Source organism: Rosa chinensis, chromosome 6, assembly GCF_002994745.2.
Source record: "Rosa chinensis cultivar Old Blush chromosome 6, RchiOBHm-V2, whole genome shotgun sequence".
NCBI lineage: Eukaryota > Viridiplantae > Streptophyta > Magnoliopsida > Rosales > Rosaceae > Rosa > Rosa chinensis.
This window is the reverse complement of record NC_037093.1, coordinates 67,744,492-67,761,475: the sequence shown is the minus strand read 5'-3', so window position 1 is coordinate 67,761,475 and position 16,984 is coordinate 67,744,492. Positions and strand designations below refer to the sequence as shown.

The 16,984-nt window shown below is 37.2% G+C and overlaps 3 protein-coding genes and 1 pseudogene across 4 annotated transcripts; 2 read left to right on the top strand and 2 right to left on the bottom strand.

The window, feature by feature from the left end:
- Positions 1-957: 957 nt before the first annotated feature.
- On the top strand, positions 958-4,151 carry LOC112170263. The gene is made up of 10 exons (XM_024307486.2): positions 958-1,118; positions 1,238-1,413; positions 1,728-1,859; positions 1,942-1,992; positions 2,185-2,281; positions 2,577-2,623; positions 2,961-3,177; positions 3,557-3,686; positions 3,788-3,830; positions 3,974-4,151. Exons 1-10 carry the CDS (start codon positions 1,064-1,066, stop codon positions 4,049-4,051), a joined length of 1,026 nt encoding a protein of 341 aa, XP_024163254.1. The 5' UTR covers positions 958-1,063; the 3' UTR covers positions 4,052-4,151.
- A 166-nt stretch (positions 4,152-4,317) lies between these two features.
- Positions 4,318-8,938, bottom strand: LOC112170262 (clathrin interactor EPSIN 1). Of its 2 annotated transcripts, none has more exons than XM_024307482.2 (12): positions 8,827-8,938; positions 8,652-8,700; positions 8,493-8,544; positions 7,955-8,034; positions 7,758-7,836; positions 7,554-7,637; positions 7,301-7,446; positions 6,973-7,188; positions 6,482-6,633; positions 5,885-6,195; positions 4,979-5,369; positions 4,318-4,859 (listed from the first exon to the last, which is right to left on the bottom strand). In XM_024307482.2, the coding sequence occupies exons 2-12, from the start codon at positions 8,690-8,692 to the stop codon at positions 4,642-4,644; spliced, it is 1,770 nt and encodes a 589-aa protein (XP_024163250.1). In that variant the 5' UTR covers positions 8,693-8,700; positions 8,827-8,938; the 3' UTR covers positions 4,318-4,641. The 2 variants fall into 2 exon arrangements, with proteins under 2 accessions (XP_024163250.1, XP_024163253.1); XM_024307485.2 differs by having other exon boundaries at positions 5,894-6,195.
- Positions 8,939-10,169: 1,231 nt separating this feature from the next.
- On the top strand, positions 10,170-13,057 carry LOC112169035 (vacuolar protein sorting-associated protein 32 homolog 2). Its single transcript, XM_024305973.2, has 8 exons — positions 10,170-10,318; positions 10,453-10,577; positions 10,816-10,915; positions 11,349-11,434; positions 11,517-11,608; positions 11,845-11,959; positions 12,050-12,265; positions 12,732-13,057. The coding sequence occupies exons 2-7, from the start codon at positions 10,506-10,508 to the stop codon at positions 12,245-12,247; spliced, it is 663 nt and encodes a 220-aa protein (XP_024161741.1). The 5' UTR covers positions 10,170-10,318; positions 10,453-10,505; the 3' UTR covers positions 12,248-12,265; positions 12,732-13,057.
- Positions 13,058-14,877: 1,820 nt separating this feature from the next.
- Positions 14,878-16,238, bottom strand: LOC112173303 (annotated as a pseudogene).
- Positions 16,239-16,984: the final 746 nt, after the last annotated feature.

Here is a 16,984-nt window from a genome sequence, read left to right as displayed (position 1 = left end):
CCGCTGACGCTTATTGGAGTTAAATTTCAATATATTCTTGGTGGACAGGGGGAGGAAGCGTTCTAACAAGATCCCCCGAGCACAGATTAGTCTTTGGGCCTAGGAAGCCTTTGAGGACACGCTGCTGTCTCACAAACCGGATTCTTCCACCCATTACATTAGAAAGAGGATTGTGATTTTAAGAGATTCACATAACTGTTCGCTGTGCAGCATCATCAAACCCAACGACCGCCGCTGCTGTCTCACAAACCAGATTCTTCCACCCATTACATTAGAAAGAGGATTGTGATTTTAAGAGATTCACATAACTGTGGAAAATTTAACTTTCAAGAAGCCGGATCCTTATATTCATAATCAATAAATCAACATGATCGTGCTCATGCTATTACCTTCTCAATGTGAATAATACAATCCCCATCTCTCTCTAAACTTTCTATTTATATTCATTTTCCCCCATAAGCTCCGCTTAGATTTCCATTATCTTAGAATATATTGCAAAAAGGCTGAAAAAGGCAAATCGATCAAAGTCGCAAGTCGCCTGCCTGCAAACAACTCACGTGTATTAATCTCGGCCATTGTTGACCAAAAAAAAAATAAATATCTCGGCCATTTACGTTCAGCCTTGCACTTTTTCATCCTACGTGCACCTTCAAAAAAGCCGCCACGTGTAAATTAAAAGTTAAGAGTTCAAATGGTGAACAGCTCAACAAAGCAACACAGCAGAGAAAAGTGAAAGTATGGATTCGGTAAAATTCGCAGTCGTCACAGCTCACCATTTCCATAAATCCCACGATTGGTTTCTCCAGATTTCTAACGATCCGGTACAATATAGTAATAATATATATACCCTTTGGAAGGTGGGGTCCCGCGACAAATACTTTATCGCTCAAATTCAGCGGAGCTGTCGACCCGGAAACCAAACCGGGTTTCCGGGTCGGTAATAATCCGGATTGAGAACGGGTTTGTTTTTTATTGTTTTGCATAAAAACGAAAAAAGAAAGGGAGAAAAAAAAAAGAAAAAAGAAGAAGAAGTGAGAGGGGGGGGCGTGGATGGTCCGATCACATGGCTTCTTCACCTTCTCCCTACCAGACACACGTTCCTCTTTCGCCGGACCCAGGTCGGTCTTCTCTCTCCGATCCGATCTCTAAAAGTTTTGAGTGTTTGATTTCTGTTTGGTTGCAATTTTCAAATGTTATGATAATTTTTATTGGGTTTACGAATACGACACGACTGTAGGTGAAATACCGGTAATTCATGAAACCCAGTTCCCATGGGTGCCTGTTCACATAGTGACTCATCCATCTCAGCTTCCTGCCGAGTTTCTGGAGCCTTCTGCTCACAGGCCATTGGTGATTGGGTTTGACTGCGAGGGAGTTGACCTCTGTCGAAATGGAACACTCTGTATCATGCAGGTATATATAATGCTACTTTTCCAGTAGGATCATACTTTTCTGCCTAACCAACCCCTATTTATTAGATTTGTGTCTAGTCTGATTTTTTTATCAATGTTGCTACTACAAACAAAAGAATTACTGAAAGAAGCAGTAAATTTTCCTTCTTTCTCATATTGGGTGTTGTTTGCTTTTTCATTGGATTTCTTGCATTTTTATTTTTTATTTTTATTTTTTGTATTTATGTAACTTGTAGTTTATATTTCAAGTGTTTAGGTTTATGTTTAGTATGATTTTCCTGCTAAAATGGTGTAAGTGTTCTTTTATTCTGCCAGCTTGCATTTCCAGAGGCTATATATCTGGTAGATGCCATTCAGGGAGGGGAGATGCTTATACAAGCCTGCAAGCCTGCACTTGAGTCTAGCCACGTCACAAAAGTTATTCATGACTGCAAGCGAGACAGTGAGGTTTTTATCTGCATCCCAGCATGTAGCCTATTGTAGTAAAAAACTCCATTGCCTTTATTTAGTTGTTGGTCCTATTTTGTAGGCCTTGTATTTTCAGTTCGGCATCAAGTTGAACAATGTTGTGGATACCCAGGTGAGTGTATCCTTTATTACTTGCGAGAGCTTTTGAATGATTGTTGACAATGTATAACATTCATTGGTAAGCGGCTTTTTTCTCTATCCTTATTCACTTGTTAGCAATCATGGTAGTTTGAAAAGTAGAATACCATGAGTGTAGAGAAGCTCTTATACCAAGTGTTTTGAAATTGCCTTTTCTGGTGTTCAGATTGCTTATTCGTTGATAGAAGAGCAAGAAGGTCGGAAAAGATTACCAGATGATTATATATCATTCGTTGGCCTCCTTGCTGATCCACGTTATTGTGGTATATTTATTTTGTGGTATCTATTTTAGTTTTCTGTTTGATCGTAATTCTTATGATTTCAGATTAAATTGATTAAATGAAATGAATGATGGATTTCAAAGAGTTTCAACTTAAATTTTCGGAAGAATTTGTTTAGAACTCCATTTTTGAATTGGTTCCTAGTGTTATGTTCTGCCATACCATATATTTTCTGCCTTTCTGAACAACTTAAGATGCATGGGAGCATGTGCATTGTACTCTTAAGTTTGAGTTATTCACTGTGGCTTCAGTTTTCACTCTGATAGTTTGAATGTAGGAGTATCTTATCTCGAGAAGGAAGAAGTCCGTTTTCTTCTTAGGCAGGTTAGTATTTGTCTTGATTTTACATATAAAGAAGTTGGTAATTACCTTGTTATCAGTGGTAGCTGATACTATACTAGTAGCTTAGGAAATAGGTATGAGATTATAGCCTGAAGAAAAAGATATTTAGAATAATTCTATGGTGGCTTTGCACTTTGAGGATTATCAACAGAGCATCAACCAAATAATTTAAGTTTGTATATTCTGTTGACACATTATGCCTTAGACCCATCTTAATGATTTTAGATAGACCTGTAATTTTCCCATTGCAGGCTGCAATTATATTGTTTTGGACTAGGTATATCTGTCAAATGACATTTATTTTATATGTACCATACAGGACCCCAACTTTTGGACGTATAGACCTTTATCTGAACAGATGGTTCGTGCAGCTGCAGATGATGTTCGCTTTCTTCCATATATCTATTGCAGGATGATGGGGAAATTGAATCAACAGTCATTATGGTATCTTGCTGTTCGTGGTGCACTTTATTGTCGATGTTTTTGCATCACCAATAATGACTTTTCTGACTGGCCACCTCTCCCTACCATTCCAGGTCTTGGATCCTTCTTTTGACCATGTATAGTATGCTAAGACTTAAAAGTGATATTGAATTGTTTACATGCATAGGACTCAGAAATGGTAGAAGATATATGTAGATGGTTAAAGCTATAATTTTTGGGGTCCTCTACATAATTTTAGTCCAATTAACTTCCACTGAGCTTTGTGTTCTTGCCAACCATCACTCATCTTGAGCTAATAGTTGACAGAATAGAATCTGAACTAGATCTCTTGCCTGCCATTCTTATTGCCTCTTTCGGTTGTATATGACGTTCGACCACTAGTTACCCAACTAGCTATGTAGCCTGTCTTTTCGAGCACTTTGGAATCTGCATTAAATTGATACTGGTTTGTTGTTTTTTTTTTTCCTGCAGATAACCTACTAGTGGAGGGAAGTGCGCCCGAGGAAGAAATCCTTTCGGTTCTTGATGTTCCCCCAGGAAAAATGGGACGTGTAATTGGGAAAAGAGGAACTTCCATTCTGTCAATAAAAGAATCCTGCGAGTATATATCTATCTATATTGTGTGTTTGTTACATTTCTGGTTTGTATTGGATATAAAAGTACCCTCCCTGCTTATTTACTTTGTTGAATCAATTTTTACAGTGCGGAAATCCTCATGGGAGGTGATAAGGGCCCACCAGACAAGGTCAGTCCATTATTAACAGTTTCACAGTAGATGCATATAATTCATCAAAGTTGGTTGGGTTTTTAACCCAATCATCCCCAAAGAAAAACAAAACAACTGGACCAGCTTAGATTCCTTCTAAATTTATTTGGTTCTTGCTGTAGGTGTTCATCATAGGACCAGTGAAGCAGGTGAGGAAAGCAGAAGCCATGTTAAGGGGAAGGATGCTGGACATGTACTAAGAAAAACAAAACAATCAGTCATTATTGTCCCGATCAACCTTTTCGTAAAAAATAAATAATAAAAAGGATTGAGAATTTGAGACGGCAATTTTTCTTTGCATTTGGTTGTCTGATTTCTTTTCCTTTTGGGCACTAGTTGGTCATTTGGTGGGGAATAATCAGTTCATCAACTAAATCAGTATAAGTGACCGGAACTAGTCGAAAATAGATGAATATAATAAGATAATCAATCAAGCACAAAAGATTGTGTGGTCAGACATGAGATGTGTTTCTTGAATCACATTATTCATTGACGAATGTATAAATGATCAAACTGAGGAGAGCACAAGGAGTTGCGCAACTCCCCTATGGGCGAACTTCGTTGATATCTCAAATTACATATTGTTGATATCTCAAACTACATACTGTATGCAATCACTGAAATTTATATAAAAAAGCTATCAACGTCTTCATCTGTGATTAATACATTCCTCAAATCACAACATCCGTTGATCGAGGGTAATTAACACACTAAGCGCACACCAAAAGATATGATGGGAATATTTTGGCCGGGTAAAAGAATATGTAGACTCCAAAAATGTTTTGCACCACTACTTTTGAAAACCACCATATGAATACTGTTGACCGCTACCGAGACTCGAGAAGAAGTCATCATCTCCAGCTCCCTGTAATCCAGATCTTCCGAGGCCCGTCCCTGATCCCATTGCTCTACCCATGTAAAAAGAAGTTGGTGGTCCTTTCTCCTTTTCATCTGCTCCGTCACTCAATCCACCCACAATCCCCACATCCGCCAGATTCACCTTCTTGGCTGCAAGAGCATGAAGTGAAGAGGGAATTACAGGAGCAGCCTAGTGAAGCATAAAGGTGAAACAAACAAATACATTATGCTGTGGACAGTAATAAGGCAGGTGATATGGAGATACTTACGACCAGTTATATTAAGATCAATCAGTCCACGGCTAAGTGAATCAGCCCAAATGCCAGATTTCACCTGGAAACTATCCTTCTTGGGTGGTGTCTTTGAGTCAGCTGAAGATTTTCTATCCAAATTACTGTGGCTGGTATCATTGGCAGAACTTTGGGAAGGTTCTGAAAATGTTGAACCAGAGTGAGAGGTGAATCCCCCCAAGAAATCAGATCCATCAAAACTGTTAAGTGGAACGGCAGCAAAGGGATCAACAATGTTGGTGTTTGTCGGTGCAGGACTTGTGGACTTGGTTTCTGGCTGCATAACTGGAACAGGGGCCGCAAAGAGGTCAACCGGTGAAGAAGCCGACTGAGAAATGGTTGGTTGGGAAGCAAATAGATCAACGGCATTCTGTAAAGATGGTGATAGTAGAAGTATGTTAGCACAAAAGTCTAGACCCAGTTTGAGAAGTACGAATTTTTAAATAGAAACCTCTGAAATCAGGTGCTTGTTAAATTTCAAAATCATGCAAAATCTTTTCAAACTGCTTAAGCAAAACAGCCAAGTTAGGATATATCAAATCTTCCCCAGTAAGCAGCGGATGACTGTTTACCCATTACCATACCCATCTTTGTTATTGTTCTGTATTGAAAGCTAGCCTATATTTTCAAAAAGTGTGGCACCATGCCCACTTTTAGTCAGCCTGATGGTACAGTGATCAAAACAAAATCATGACATTACATGAACATAAGGTTGTTCATAATTAACATATACAACTACCCCAAATATTGAACAGCTATACAACAACAATGGACTACAGAACTACTATCAAAATTCAAGCATATGATTGACTGAGGACACTTTATAACAACCTTAACTGACATTTAGAGAACACAAGCTATGTTTAGAAAATTGAGATGTAAAACCTTCTGAACCTGAGTATGAGAACTTGCTCCAGTTGCTTTCTGGGGTGGTGCTGATACAAAAGTTGCATCTGCAAATGCTTCAGTGTCTGCCTGGGGAGGTGCTGATACAAAAGTTGCATCTGCAAATGCTTCCGTTTCTGCCTGTGGTGGTGCTGATACAAAAGCTGCATCTGCAAACAGATCAACCTCTGATGAACCACTATTCATGAGATCACCAACCTCTTCGGGAACAGATGCTGGAGCATCCATGAGATCACCAATCAAACTTTGTCCAAACAGATCCACTTGGTTTAAGCTTCCAGCAGCAGCCTCTGTTGAAAGTATAATGGAAAATGAAACGTTTATATCAACCACCAAGAAAAGAAGAAAAAAAGCCTCTAATTCAATAATCATATATTTCGAAAGAACAATAAAAGCATCCTCAGTGCAATCATGAGATTACTCATTAATCTAAAATTAAACAGCCAAATGGCACCAAATCGTTTCTAGCTACGAGACACATAACAAATACCCAATTTTGTCAATATCTGCCCAAGAAGGCTTCAATCTAACTCACACTAAGCTAACAACTGCACCAAATATTTCAAATATACGTACTAGTAGTAGAAGTCCCTCGTGGATCAAAATCATCCTCATAATCATCCGAAAGTACACTTGCGGTCTGACTGGGATTTGAACTGTACTTATCAGAGTCATTTGTCTTATATGATGACTTTTTACCACTGGATGAAACATTATCCTGATCCTTTCTGCAAGACAAGCATTCTGAATCAATAAACTTGCAAAAGCAACCAAGTTATTGGGACAACCAATATCGAATTTGGTCTCTCTATAAGCATCTGTGCAAGGAATATGGGTAGGTGTGTGTGTGTGTGTGTGTGAGAGAGAGAGAGAGAGAGAGAGAGAGAGAGAGAGCTTAGCCAAAATTCCCACCCTGAACAAAATGCCATCACTATTCCAGCATGCCACTAGTTTTGAGTCATAAAAATGTGCAACTAACCTTTTTCCAGTCTCAGTTAAAGTCTTAGTATATAAAATATTGTTATTTAACAACTTACAACCTATCATGAACAGAAATAATTAAATACCTGCTGCCACGGCGTGACCTACTAGATGTTTTCTTCTCAAACTTGTCTTCATCATATTGGTCTCTGTCCTTATAGTTATCCTTGAACCTATCGCCAGATCCTACACCACTTGAACCTCCATAGCGATCGCTACTTTGATAGCTGCCACTACTATAAGAGGACGAAGTCGCTGAACCTGACTTGTATGTTATCCCAGTAGATGAAAGTCCAAAGTACCTAAGTTGGCAAAGTGCTAATAGTTGATAAGATGACAAACAAATCAAAAGAATTCCTGAAGTTATAGTAAACTACTAAACTTGAAAATTTAGTCCTCATAACATAAACTTACTTGTCCTGGTTTGCAGCAGCTTTGTTTCTAACTTCTTGTATTTTATCTTTATTATTCAAAAGGGCCACAATGGTTTCAGCCTTCTTCCTCACATTTATACCCATATCCTTCCCACTTGGCTCAACATATTCAAAACTTGAGAGTGACTATGGTTGCAAAAAACACAGAAGAAAATAAACCGTTTCAGAAAAGTCAACCATTTTCTTGACTTAATATTTACCTACTTCTGCAAAATACATAAAAAGGTACTTACTGAGATTTGGAAAGTATGTTCTATAATATCATCAACAGCACGTTCCGATCCATGTGACACCAGATACTCTATGACAGCCAATGACTGATACAGAAATGATTTCAGTTGAATGATTAAAAAAGCCCATGAACCAAGTGAAGCAGAAAATAAAATTTATGAACAACAATAAGCATTGCATTTGAACAGAGCCGATCAGATTCTTACCTTATAGACAAGACGCCAGTCCTTGCCTGTCTCACTCAATCTTGTCCATAAAACATTCATAACCATCTGACATTCCGAACTGAAAGATCACAACATTCATCTAGTAAGTCCAGTACAGTGAACCATGTTGCTTCTAGATTCTAGAAAAAGATATTAAAGGAAATCTTTAAACAAGGCTATGCCGAAACAAAACTAACAATTTCTTAGTGGCCTGTGCGATCTCTGCTAATGCAGAGCCATGAGGACCCCAAGGTTCATTATCCGTTGCATCCAATACCTGTATTATATCAGTAAATAACACAAATTCACATAAGCATGATAAAATTCAGAGACCAAAAAAGGAAAAATTCATATATCCACAGTTACACTTGGAAAAAGCGGGGAAGAGACGAATATAATTCAAATCAACAAGTTTAGCTCGTATATGCAAACTAAAGGCAATCTCAACAAAGCAAATCAACACGAGGAGTTTGAAATTGGACAACTTTTTCCAGTGAACTCCCATAACTATACGGCTAGACTTTCTGCCTAAATGTATCTAAAATTGAGAAATCAGATTATGCAAAATGCGCACAGTTACAATAGCTAAACAGAACACAAAGTAAAGAACACTACTAGGTGCTTGTACACGACAATTCTGATTTCGGATCTATACTATTCTTTTCTAAATGAAATTCGAATTGAAAAAAAACCTAAATGTTCTAGGTGATTGTATGCAGGAAATGAAGCTTTTACCTTCTGTTCCATCTCCGGAACCTTCAACACCTTCAGATTCACCTCCCTCTTTCTACACATTGAAAAACAAAGAGCAATGTCAAATTCAACCTCAACTAAAATCCGATAGAAATCAAAGGATTTCGTAAAACCGCAACGGCAAGGATTAGAGGAGCTAACATTTCCCGGACAGTTTGATCGAACACCTTCATGAAATCCATGACGGAATCTGCAGAGAATTTTTGCAGAGGGAATCGGATCAAAAGAATTGCGACGGATCTGATCAGATTGCGAAAATTGAAGTCGAAGGAAACGCAGAGAAGAAAGAGAGAGAGAGAGAGAGAAGAAGAAGCACCTTGGAGTAAGAATGATTCAGATCTTGGTTTGGCGTGCGTTACAGAGGAGATAGAGACGCAGGTCAGGTGTTGGTTCTTGGTTTTAAATATGTGCACACATACAGAAGGAGGATTTTAAAGCCAACGAAGCTTGGGTATTAATAAAATATTTCAAGTGTTGGCTCTCCAAGATAAAATTTATTTCTTACCAAAGAGGAGTTAAAAATGAATTTTTGGAAATTTAATTTGCAAGTTATTGGTTGGAATTGTTAGTATTTGGGGGCACAAGTCCATTATTACCATTGATAACAATAGAATACTTGTGCACATTAATTTGAGAAGAAGCAAAGGTAGACCATAATTAAAAATCGAAGACATTCATTAGATAACAAAAAATATTGTGATTATAGCACATGTATAAGGTCGGAATGGGTATAAGTTAAGGGAAAACTATTATAATATATGATTTATCTTACAAACACAAATGAAATCAGGTCACTCGTTTAATAGTAAGTATACTTTTGCATGAATCTTGTTCTTGCTACTCGATTACATGACTAGATAAATAAACACACCGTTAAGTTCTTCCAGTGAACATTTAAAACTTAACATATTAGAGAAAATTACTTTCACAGTAATTAGAAGTAATCTCTAAGCCCCGCGTTGGCTGGGCCTTTGTGCTTGTTGCTTGTTGGTGGGCCCCGCGTTGGAGGGAACAGTCCAGCTTTGCTGGAATACCCTCCATGGGTGTGTGTTGCTAACAACGCTAACCTCCCCTTGAAAAAAAAAAAAAAAACAAACAAACAAGCTCTAAGCAAGGACACTTTATAATTTGATCCGGGAGGAAACAAGAATTAGTGTGTAAATACTAAATCTCTACTACTATAATTAGAGGCCCTCTTTTGGTGTCAAAGGCTTCATCAAATTTTGAAAGTGCTTATAATACCCTTCAATAACATAATTATCAAATTAAGTTAATAAAATATAAATAAATAAAAGCGTAAATTGAAAAAATACCCAAACCACCACTATTCTATATCTAAAAAATAAATAACCACTATTCTTTTTAGTCGATCTATTTTCTATTAACATCACATTATCACCTGCCAGAAACACGGGCACGTTGCTAGTATTAAAAGAAATTCAACAGGTTGATTAACCTAAAGTTAAAAAAAAAAAGGAGTAAAAAAAAAAAACTAGAGTAAATATATTGGGCGCAGGCGCGCTGGTCAATAAACCGCTATTGAGTAATTGAACCGCCAGTCCCTTTTCTCTACACGACGAACAAATAGAATCACGGAAAAGTCGTTGCTCATTCGTCTGTCACAGTAGCTTTTCTCACAGCCTAGTCAGCGTCTTCCCTTCTCGTTAATTATAAAAAGGAACTACCAAGTACCAACCTTTCCGGTAACTTTAAGAAACTACCGATCTATCTAGTCTTTACCAGTCCATCTTTCCTCATTTCTGAGACGAAACTCTGATCTTCGCTCCGACCCGATATTCAAATCTCAGGCAAGCTTTTCTGCTTCATCAATCTGTTATTCTATTAACTTGTATTTTATAAAGCTTGGAAATTTGACCAAATTTCAACGCTTCCATGGGTACGGGTCAAAGTCGCTGATCAACTGCTTGGTTTGTTTGTGCAGGGTTTTTAAGTATTATTGTGCTTTTCTTTTTTTGAAATCAAGTTGAAGCAAAAATGTTTCGCAAAGTGTTCGGGAAAACCAAGCAGGAAGCTAATCCTCTGCCAACCTTACACAAATTAAATGAGGTATAATTTCTGGTGCTTTTTCTTTTTTAATTTTTTTTTTCAGAAATAAAATTTGTAGTTACTTTGTTCAGGATTATGTATTTTAATTTTTAAATTAAGAAGCATATTTTAATCTTGTGTTGTCAGTTGTCACTAATCTAATTGTTTTTATTTTGTTTTGGTGATAACTAATCTGTGATGATTTTTGCTGCGAAACCCTAATTATCTGCTGTGTTTTTTTGTTTCTGTAATGGTGTAGACACTTGAGATGCTGGAGAAGAAGGAGAAGCTCCTTGGGAAGAAGGCAGCTGCAGAGGTTGAGAAGGCGAAGCAATTTACGCAAGCAAAAAACCGAAATTGTAAGGCCCCTATCTGTTCATTGTTTCGTTTATATGAGTTTCAGATCGTAAGCATATGTATTAGATAGGATAAAGAGTTTTTGAACAGATATTACAAATTGGGGATATTAGCTTATTTGGATTTTTAGAATGATTTGATAATTTTCTCATAATGCATAGTAGGCTGTCTGGTATTCATATATAGTTATTCTTTTAAGACTTAAGTGTCTTGCTATTTTTGGTGGAGGGTCATGTTTTTGCTATGGAAAGAAGTAATGGAACTAGTCATTGACTGTTTAAGCCTGAAATTTGCCATATGAATAAGGTTGGGGATCCTAATCATGATATGCGGTTTCTCTCAAGTACGTTCTGTAGGTTAAAGAAGCAAATGAGTGTACCTTTGAGTTTGTTTTACGGCCGCATTTTAATTGTACGCCTTGTTGCCATTATACAGCTGCAATAAAGTGTTTAAAGAGGAAGAAGCTTTATGAACAGCAAATTGAACAACTTGGAAATTTCCAACTGCGCATTCATGATCAGGTACCATTGCACTGCTTTGATTTCTGATGAAGTTCATGTTTGAGACTTTAGCATGAACGCTTATATTGTACTTGGTTTGTAGATGATAATGCTGGAAAGTGCCAATGCTACAACAGAAACAGTTGATGCATTGAGAAGTGGAACAGCTGTAATGAAGGCCATGAACAAGACTACGTAAGTTACATTCGACCTGCATTGTTGAATTTATAGTATATGCGGTTCATCATTGCCATAATAATCTGCAAATTTTGAAGTCAAAGATATCATAGCATTCTGCTAAAAATGGCTTTTACAATAATGAGTCATGTAAATCACCTTCTTTTGTAGTGTGTTTTTGGACATACTTTCAGATGAATCATTGCATTTTGAATTATTTTGTTCTGCTTCTCAGCTTTATCCTTTATCTACAGAAATATTGATGATTTGGAGAAAACAATGGATGAGATCAATGACCAGACTGAAAGTATGAAACAGATTCAGGAGGCACTGTCGGCGCCTGTTGGTGCTGCAGCTGATTTTGATGAAGTAATGCATTTGAAAATTTTTAGTATTTGCATTTGGCTCTATGCTTTTCTTTAATCCAATGTCCAACACTATGCAAATTTACTTTTGCAGGATGAATTGGAAGCAGAACTTGAAGAACTGGAAGAAACTGAGTTGGAGGAAGAGCTTATCCAACCAGCCACAACTGCTCCTGCAACTTCAGTTAGTGTAAATGTCCCGGTCGGCAGGCAGCCAACCAAACCAGCTTCTCAGAGAGTTAACCGCGAGGAAGATGAGCTTGCTGCATTACAGGCAGAGATGGCCCTTTGAGAGGTTTTCCATATCCAGGTGATCATCTGTCTTGACAATGAAACCCTTGTTGTTTATCATTCAACTAACTGATGCACTCGATAAAACTGAATAATCATAGAACTTATAATGAAATTCCGATCTTTATCAACTCTTGTTGAATTGGGGTAATTTCTTGTTGATCATTTTAGAGATATGGGACTATCTATGACCCAAACCTTGTTAAGCAAACTCATTCCAAATTTTAACACTTACATGTACGATTGGATGCTGTCTGCGTGTTGACTACCAGTTTTTGTTCAAGTTAATTAAAATGCGTGGAATGAATTGATCATTTGATTTTGAATGTCACTCTCCATACCCTTGATTTTTTATTGTTACTCCGCAAATCTTACTATTTGTGCATGCACTTGGAGCTAGTTACTTGTAGTGTTGGGGTTTAATGAGATTGCTATTGCTGTTATGTTATCATTTGATCTGATGTGTTCTGTTGCTTTACTTGCAGTTATTAGCATACAGTTGGAGAACAGAACATTAATAAGCCGAGTTATTGAGGATGATGCTGTACAACTCGGACTCCCTAGCCTAACTAGTGAAATTTTATTACTACATCGTGAGGACTCAGGACACATTGTATAGATAACATTTAACTTGTTAAACGGATAAATTTGTGTGCTCTAGTAATTTTCTTGGTCAATGAGTTCTCAATGACCAATTACTGAATACCTTTATGAGTTGATCTCGGCTTCTGTGAATAGCTAGTTTTCGGATTTGAAAACCTCTAGGTCCTTTCTATTAGTTCAAATACTATTCATGGTGTAGTTTTGATTATATTCCTTGGCATGCCGAGTTTTGTTTTATTATTTATGTCAAGGAATCAATATCGATAATCAAATCAAAATTTATGGATGCATCATGCATACAAGCGTAAATATCTTATGGAGTAGTCAAATAGATCATTGAGCCATGTATTGACTGGGTAACATTCATTCATGAAGGTATATAGATCCACACGGTAGTGATATCACACTTATTATGTATTGAAGGATTCATTGTCAAAGCTATATAAGCATGAACTTGGTGTTTGTATATGTCATCATCAAAATCATGAGATGTGTGTGGTGTGAACCATTCTTGCAAATTGTCAATATGCTCTACTTTAATCATAAAAGTAGAGGGGACCTCGGCCGCAACACCTCAACTTATGAGTATGCAAGAAAGGAAGACATCCAAATGAGAACTTGAAGCAGTAAATATTTCAAACAAGTTACTGGTTTTAGTTTTTACTTTTTGACTAGCAAAAGAGCTGTTACTCAAAAGGTTTATCTGTTTCTCCATTTCTTCGACTGGGAGTAACTCCCGTCTGTCGTAACTCGTAAGAAGAATCTGAAAGTGATCCCTGGTTAGTAAAATGGGAATGTTTTCTCAATTTTATCCTAAGAATTGCAAATTCTTCTAGTTTAATTTACAGCCGAAAGAAGAAACGCAGAAGACAGATTGTTTTCTTTCGTTTTGCTTTTCTGATAGGAACTTCACAGCTTCCAGCCAGCAATTTCCATGATCTTGCTCTCATTGAAATAGATGTGAAAAGGAAGAACTTCTGTGAAAATCCAAAGAGCTAGCTCAGCCTCTTTCTATTAAAGCAACATTCATCCCTACAAATACGTAATGCCACATCAGTGTCATGTAATGTATTCACCTTTCTTAGGTTGCAATACAAGACCTGATTAAGAATGCCCCTAATTAGGTCAATGCTTATTTTCTGATACTTAATTAAGGTTTGTCAGTATCTAAGTACGTTCATGGCAGTAGGTTTCCAAATTTACTTGCAGTTTTTAAAGCTTATGAACTCAATAATGCAAGTAAGAAGTAACCAAGTGATGCTTCATGAAAGAACATTGTGGTCTTGATGAGTATCTTGACTTTAAGCCTGGGCTTAACTTGAGTAATTAGTCTTCATTATATAAGCCAAGTAAATTAATTAAAAACAAACACTTGCCTCTCGATTATTGAAGGGACATAGTTCTGGAAAGAAAAAAAAAAGTGGCACGACGTACTTGACCGTACAACATCCGAGTTCATATTTTATTTTAGTTGCAGCTTTCAAACAATGACATTTAACCATAAGCACAGTCCATGACTTGTTAGAAGCACATAGAGATTCCAGAATTCACGACGCGTTCTGTTGCTTAATCAACATAAAATGATGAAACTTAGTAAATTACCATGATGTTTCCAAATATTGCTTAATTTCTTTCTGTTCATGCAGGTTGTCATAGAACTATATAACTATAAAAAGGGGTTTTAGATGTTACTGAATGTGAACTGTGGATTATAATACAGTGATGATGAACTCAGACTTTGAAATGGTGTAAAATGGGGCAGAGAGAATCTTTTATGGTCATTATTTGGGAGGGACATGTTCAATCTCAGAGCTTTGAATTCTTCCATGAAAATTTCATGACCCCTGTGAAGCTGTGACCCATAAAGAAAAAGGCAAACATGCTGAGGCCATCTGCACCCCACAAATCCCACAATTTTGATCATGTTCATTTTTCTGCTACAAGATCATATTGGTCAATTTGTATGAGAACCCAAAATGGCAATCTGTTGAAAAACCTTCACAGAAGCACAGAGTAAAGGAGGAATACTTGTTCATAATCACAATAGCACTACTCATTCATTGAAATTTTGATGTACATCATGTTCAACAGAACCAAGAAAAAACTAACTTAAACAAAAGGTTAAATAAGACCTTCCTATAGCTAGCTATTGGATTAGTTTTTACTCCCCATTCTTTCTCACTATCAAATGGTTCAAGATGAGCATTTCATTTTGATTCAGTGTTTTTCTTGAACAGTAGCATCAGCAGAAAAAGAAATCACCATCCAAACCTGTGGAGCAAGTGGGGTGAACAACTTCATTGGCTTTTTCTCCAAACCACATCTGATTGACAACATCATAAGGCAATCCTCCAAATCCAAAATCCATTGGTATCCCAGCAGCATCCTCATTTATGAAGCTATTTCCATGTAGTAAACCATTTTCAACTGCAGCAATTGAAGACGAATCTGAAACACTAGAACCATCTTGAGACATTGAAACAGAACTTGCACCAAATTGTGATAAGCCCGTGAGCTTGGAGTTGTGTAATGGATTTGGCTTTAAGCTCAAACTTTGATCATAGGCATTCAATCCAGAATTATAATCAGATAACATCAATGTGGGAGGTATTTGGGTCTGAAACTCATCATTGGTTTCAAGTTTTGGAACACAAGGCAGTGTGAGTGAGGAGGCATTTGGGTTTTTGCTAAAAAACCTCTTCTTCAATTTGGTGTTCCAATAGTTCTTCACATCATTGTCTGTTCTTCCAGGCATTTGAGCAGCTATGTATGACCATCTAAATTGCACAAAATGCAAATTCAGTAACAAATGTTTCAGAATTCAAGCAATCAAGCTATAAAACTAGCATCCGATTTCGGAAAACTTACCGGCTTCCCATTTGAGTGTAGAGGTTACAGATAATGTTGTCCTCCTCTTCAGTGAAGCCTCCATGTTTGATGTCTGGCCTCAGATAGTTCAACCACCGCAGACGGCAGCTCTTCCCACATCTCCTAAGCCCTACATGAATTTTTTTTTTTGGTGGGGGTGTTCCAAATTTTAGAAACAAACTCATATTGTGGAAATTAGTTAACATAATGAACAAAACTAGAAAGACCCTTTGATAAACTTTACCAGCTTTTTGAGGCAGATGAATCCAATTGCCACCAGTTCCATGAGTCTCAAGGTAAGTCTTGAGAGCTTCATCTTCCTCAGGAGACCATTGCCCCCTTTTGACACTAGCTTTGTCACAACATGGAGCTCTTCCCATGGTGAAAATCACTTGCTAATTACTCTCCTAGTTTACTGTCTTCACTCTCACAAAGCAAACAGACACAGAGACGAAGAAGACGGGAAGAAACCTGCAGACACGCAAATGGTGCTTCCAAAATTAAAGCAGTGCAGGGGCTTCTGGTGGAGGAGGGTTTATAAAGAGCGTGACAAATTTTATAATAAAATAAATTAAAAAGAATTGACCTTTATACGGTCTCCTTCATTATTCAATGTCTTTTTATTTTGTACTTGTTTCTTGTCTTTTAAGATAGAGGCTTGGTCAACTTTTGGCTATAGTTTTTATTTTAACTCCCTTGGGTAAATATCAATTTTAATTACTGTGTGAATCTAGGTCTTGGTCTAATTGCGCTTATAGTTTGCTTCGGTCCTTTGGTTGATCGCTCATTTTAGGACTATATGTTTAGTTAAAATTTTTAATCACACCCTTTTCAAAAGTTCGAATTGATGGTCCAAAATTCAAATTGTCCTTGTAAGTCGAAAATGTGGGAGCATAGTTCTACACAATAGATAGGTGCATGTGCTAGCTCTGGTCAGAAAGTGTGGAATTGGTCCACTGCCTAGTGATCACTAGTAGTAATTAGCTTTTACTATGCTATTCATTAGTTGGAGTGAATGGTTCAACTTAACTTTTACTATACCGTTCAAATTTACCGTCGACGGTGACTTTTGATGGTTTGGACTCCCTTACAATCTTATAAATTTCACAAAAGGCCTGGGTCACCGAAAATGGTTAAAAAGCTTCTCTCCCTTGTTATTATTGTTATTTTTTCACTATTTTCCGTTACAGCGGTTGTTTTACTTTAAATCAATATTTGGACATGCGTAGCCCCAACCCTTCTCCTGGCCCAGTACATAACCTAAGCT

What these genes read in the sequence shown, in the direction of transcription:
- LOC112170263 (XM_024307486.2), top strand. Translation starts at nt 1,064, where the DNA reads ATGGCTTCTTCACCTTCTCCCTACCAGACACACGTTCCTCTTTCGCCG. An exon ending in ACTGCAAGCGAGACAGTGAG is followed by an intron (nt 1,860 to 1,941) that starts GTTTTTATCTGC and finishes CCTATTTTGTAG; the next exon opens with GCCTTGTATTTTCAGTTCGG. An exon ending in ACCTCTCCCTACCATTCCAG is followed by an intron (nt 3,178 to 3,556) that starts GTCTTGGATCCT and finishes TTTTTCCTGCAG; the next exon opens with ATAACCTACTAGTGGAGGGA.
- LOC112170262 (XM_024307482.2), bottom strand. Translation starts at nt 8,692, where the DNA reads ATGGATTTCATGAAGGTGTTCGATCAAACTGTCCGGGAAAT. An exon ending in GCACAGGCCACTAAGAAATT is followed by an intron (nt 7,837 to 7,954) that starts GTTAGTTTTGTT and finishes GTGATCTTTCAG; the next exon opens with TTCGGAATGTCAGATGGTTA. An exon ending in ACGAGGGACTTCTACTACTA is followed by an intron (nt 6,196 to 6,481) that starts GTACGTATATTT and finishes TACTTTCAACAG; the next exon opens with AGGCTGCTGCTGGAAGCTTA.
- LOC112169035 (XM_024305973.2), top strand. Translation starts at nt 10,506, where the DNA reads ATGTTTCGCAAAGTGTTCGGGAAAACCAAGCAGGAAGCTAATCCTCTG. An exon ending in GCAAGCAAAAAACCGAAATT is followed by an intron (nt 10,916 to 11,348) that starts GTAAGGCCCCTA and finishes GCCATTATACAG; the next exon opens with CTGCAATAAAGTGTTTAAAG. An exon ending in AACTGCGCATTCATGATCAG is followed by an intron (nt 11,435 to 11,516) that starts GTACCATTGCAC and finishes CTTGGTTTGTAG; the next exon opens with ATGATAATGCTGGAAAGTGC.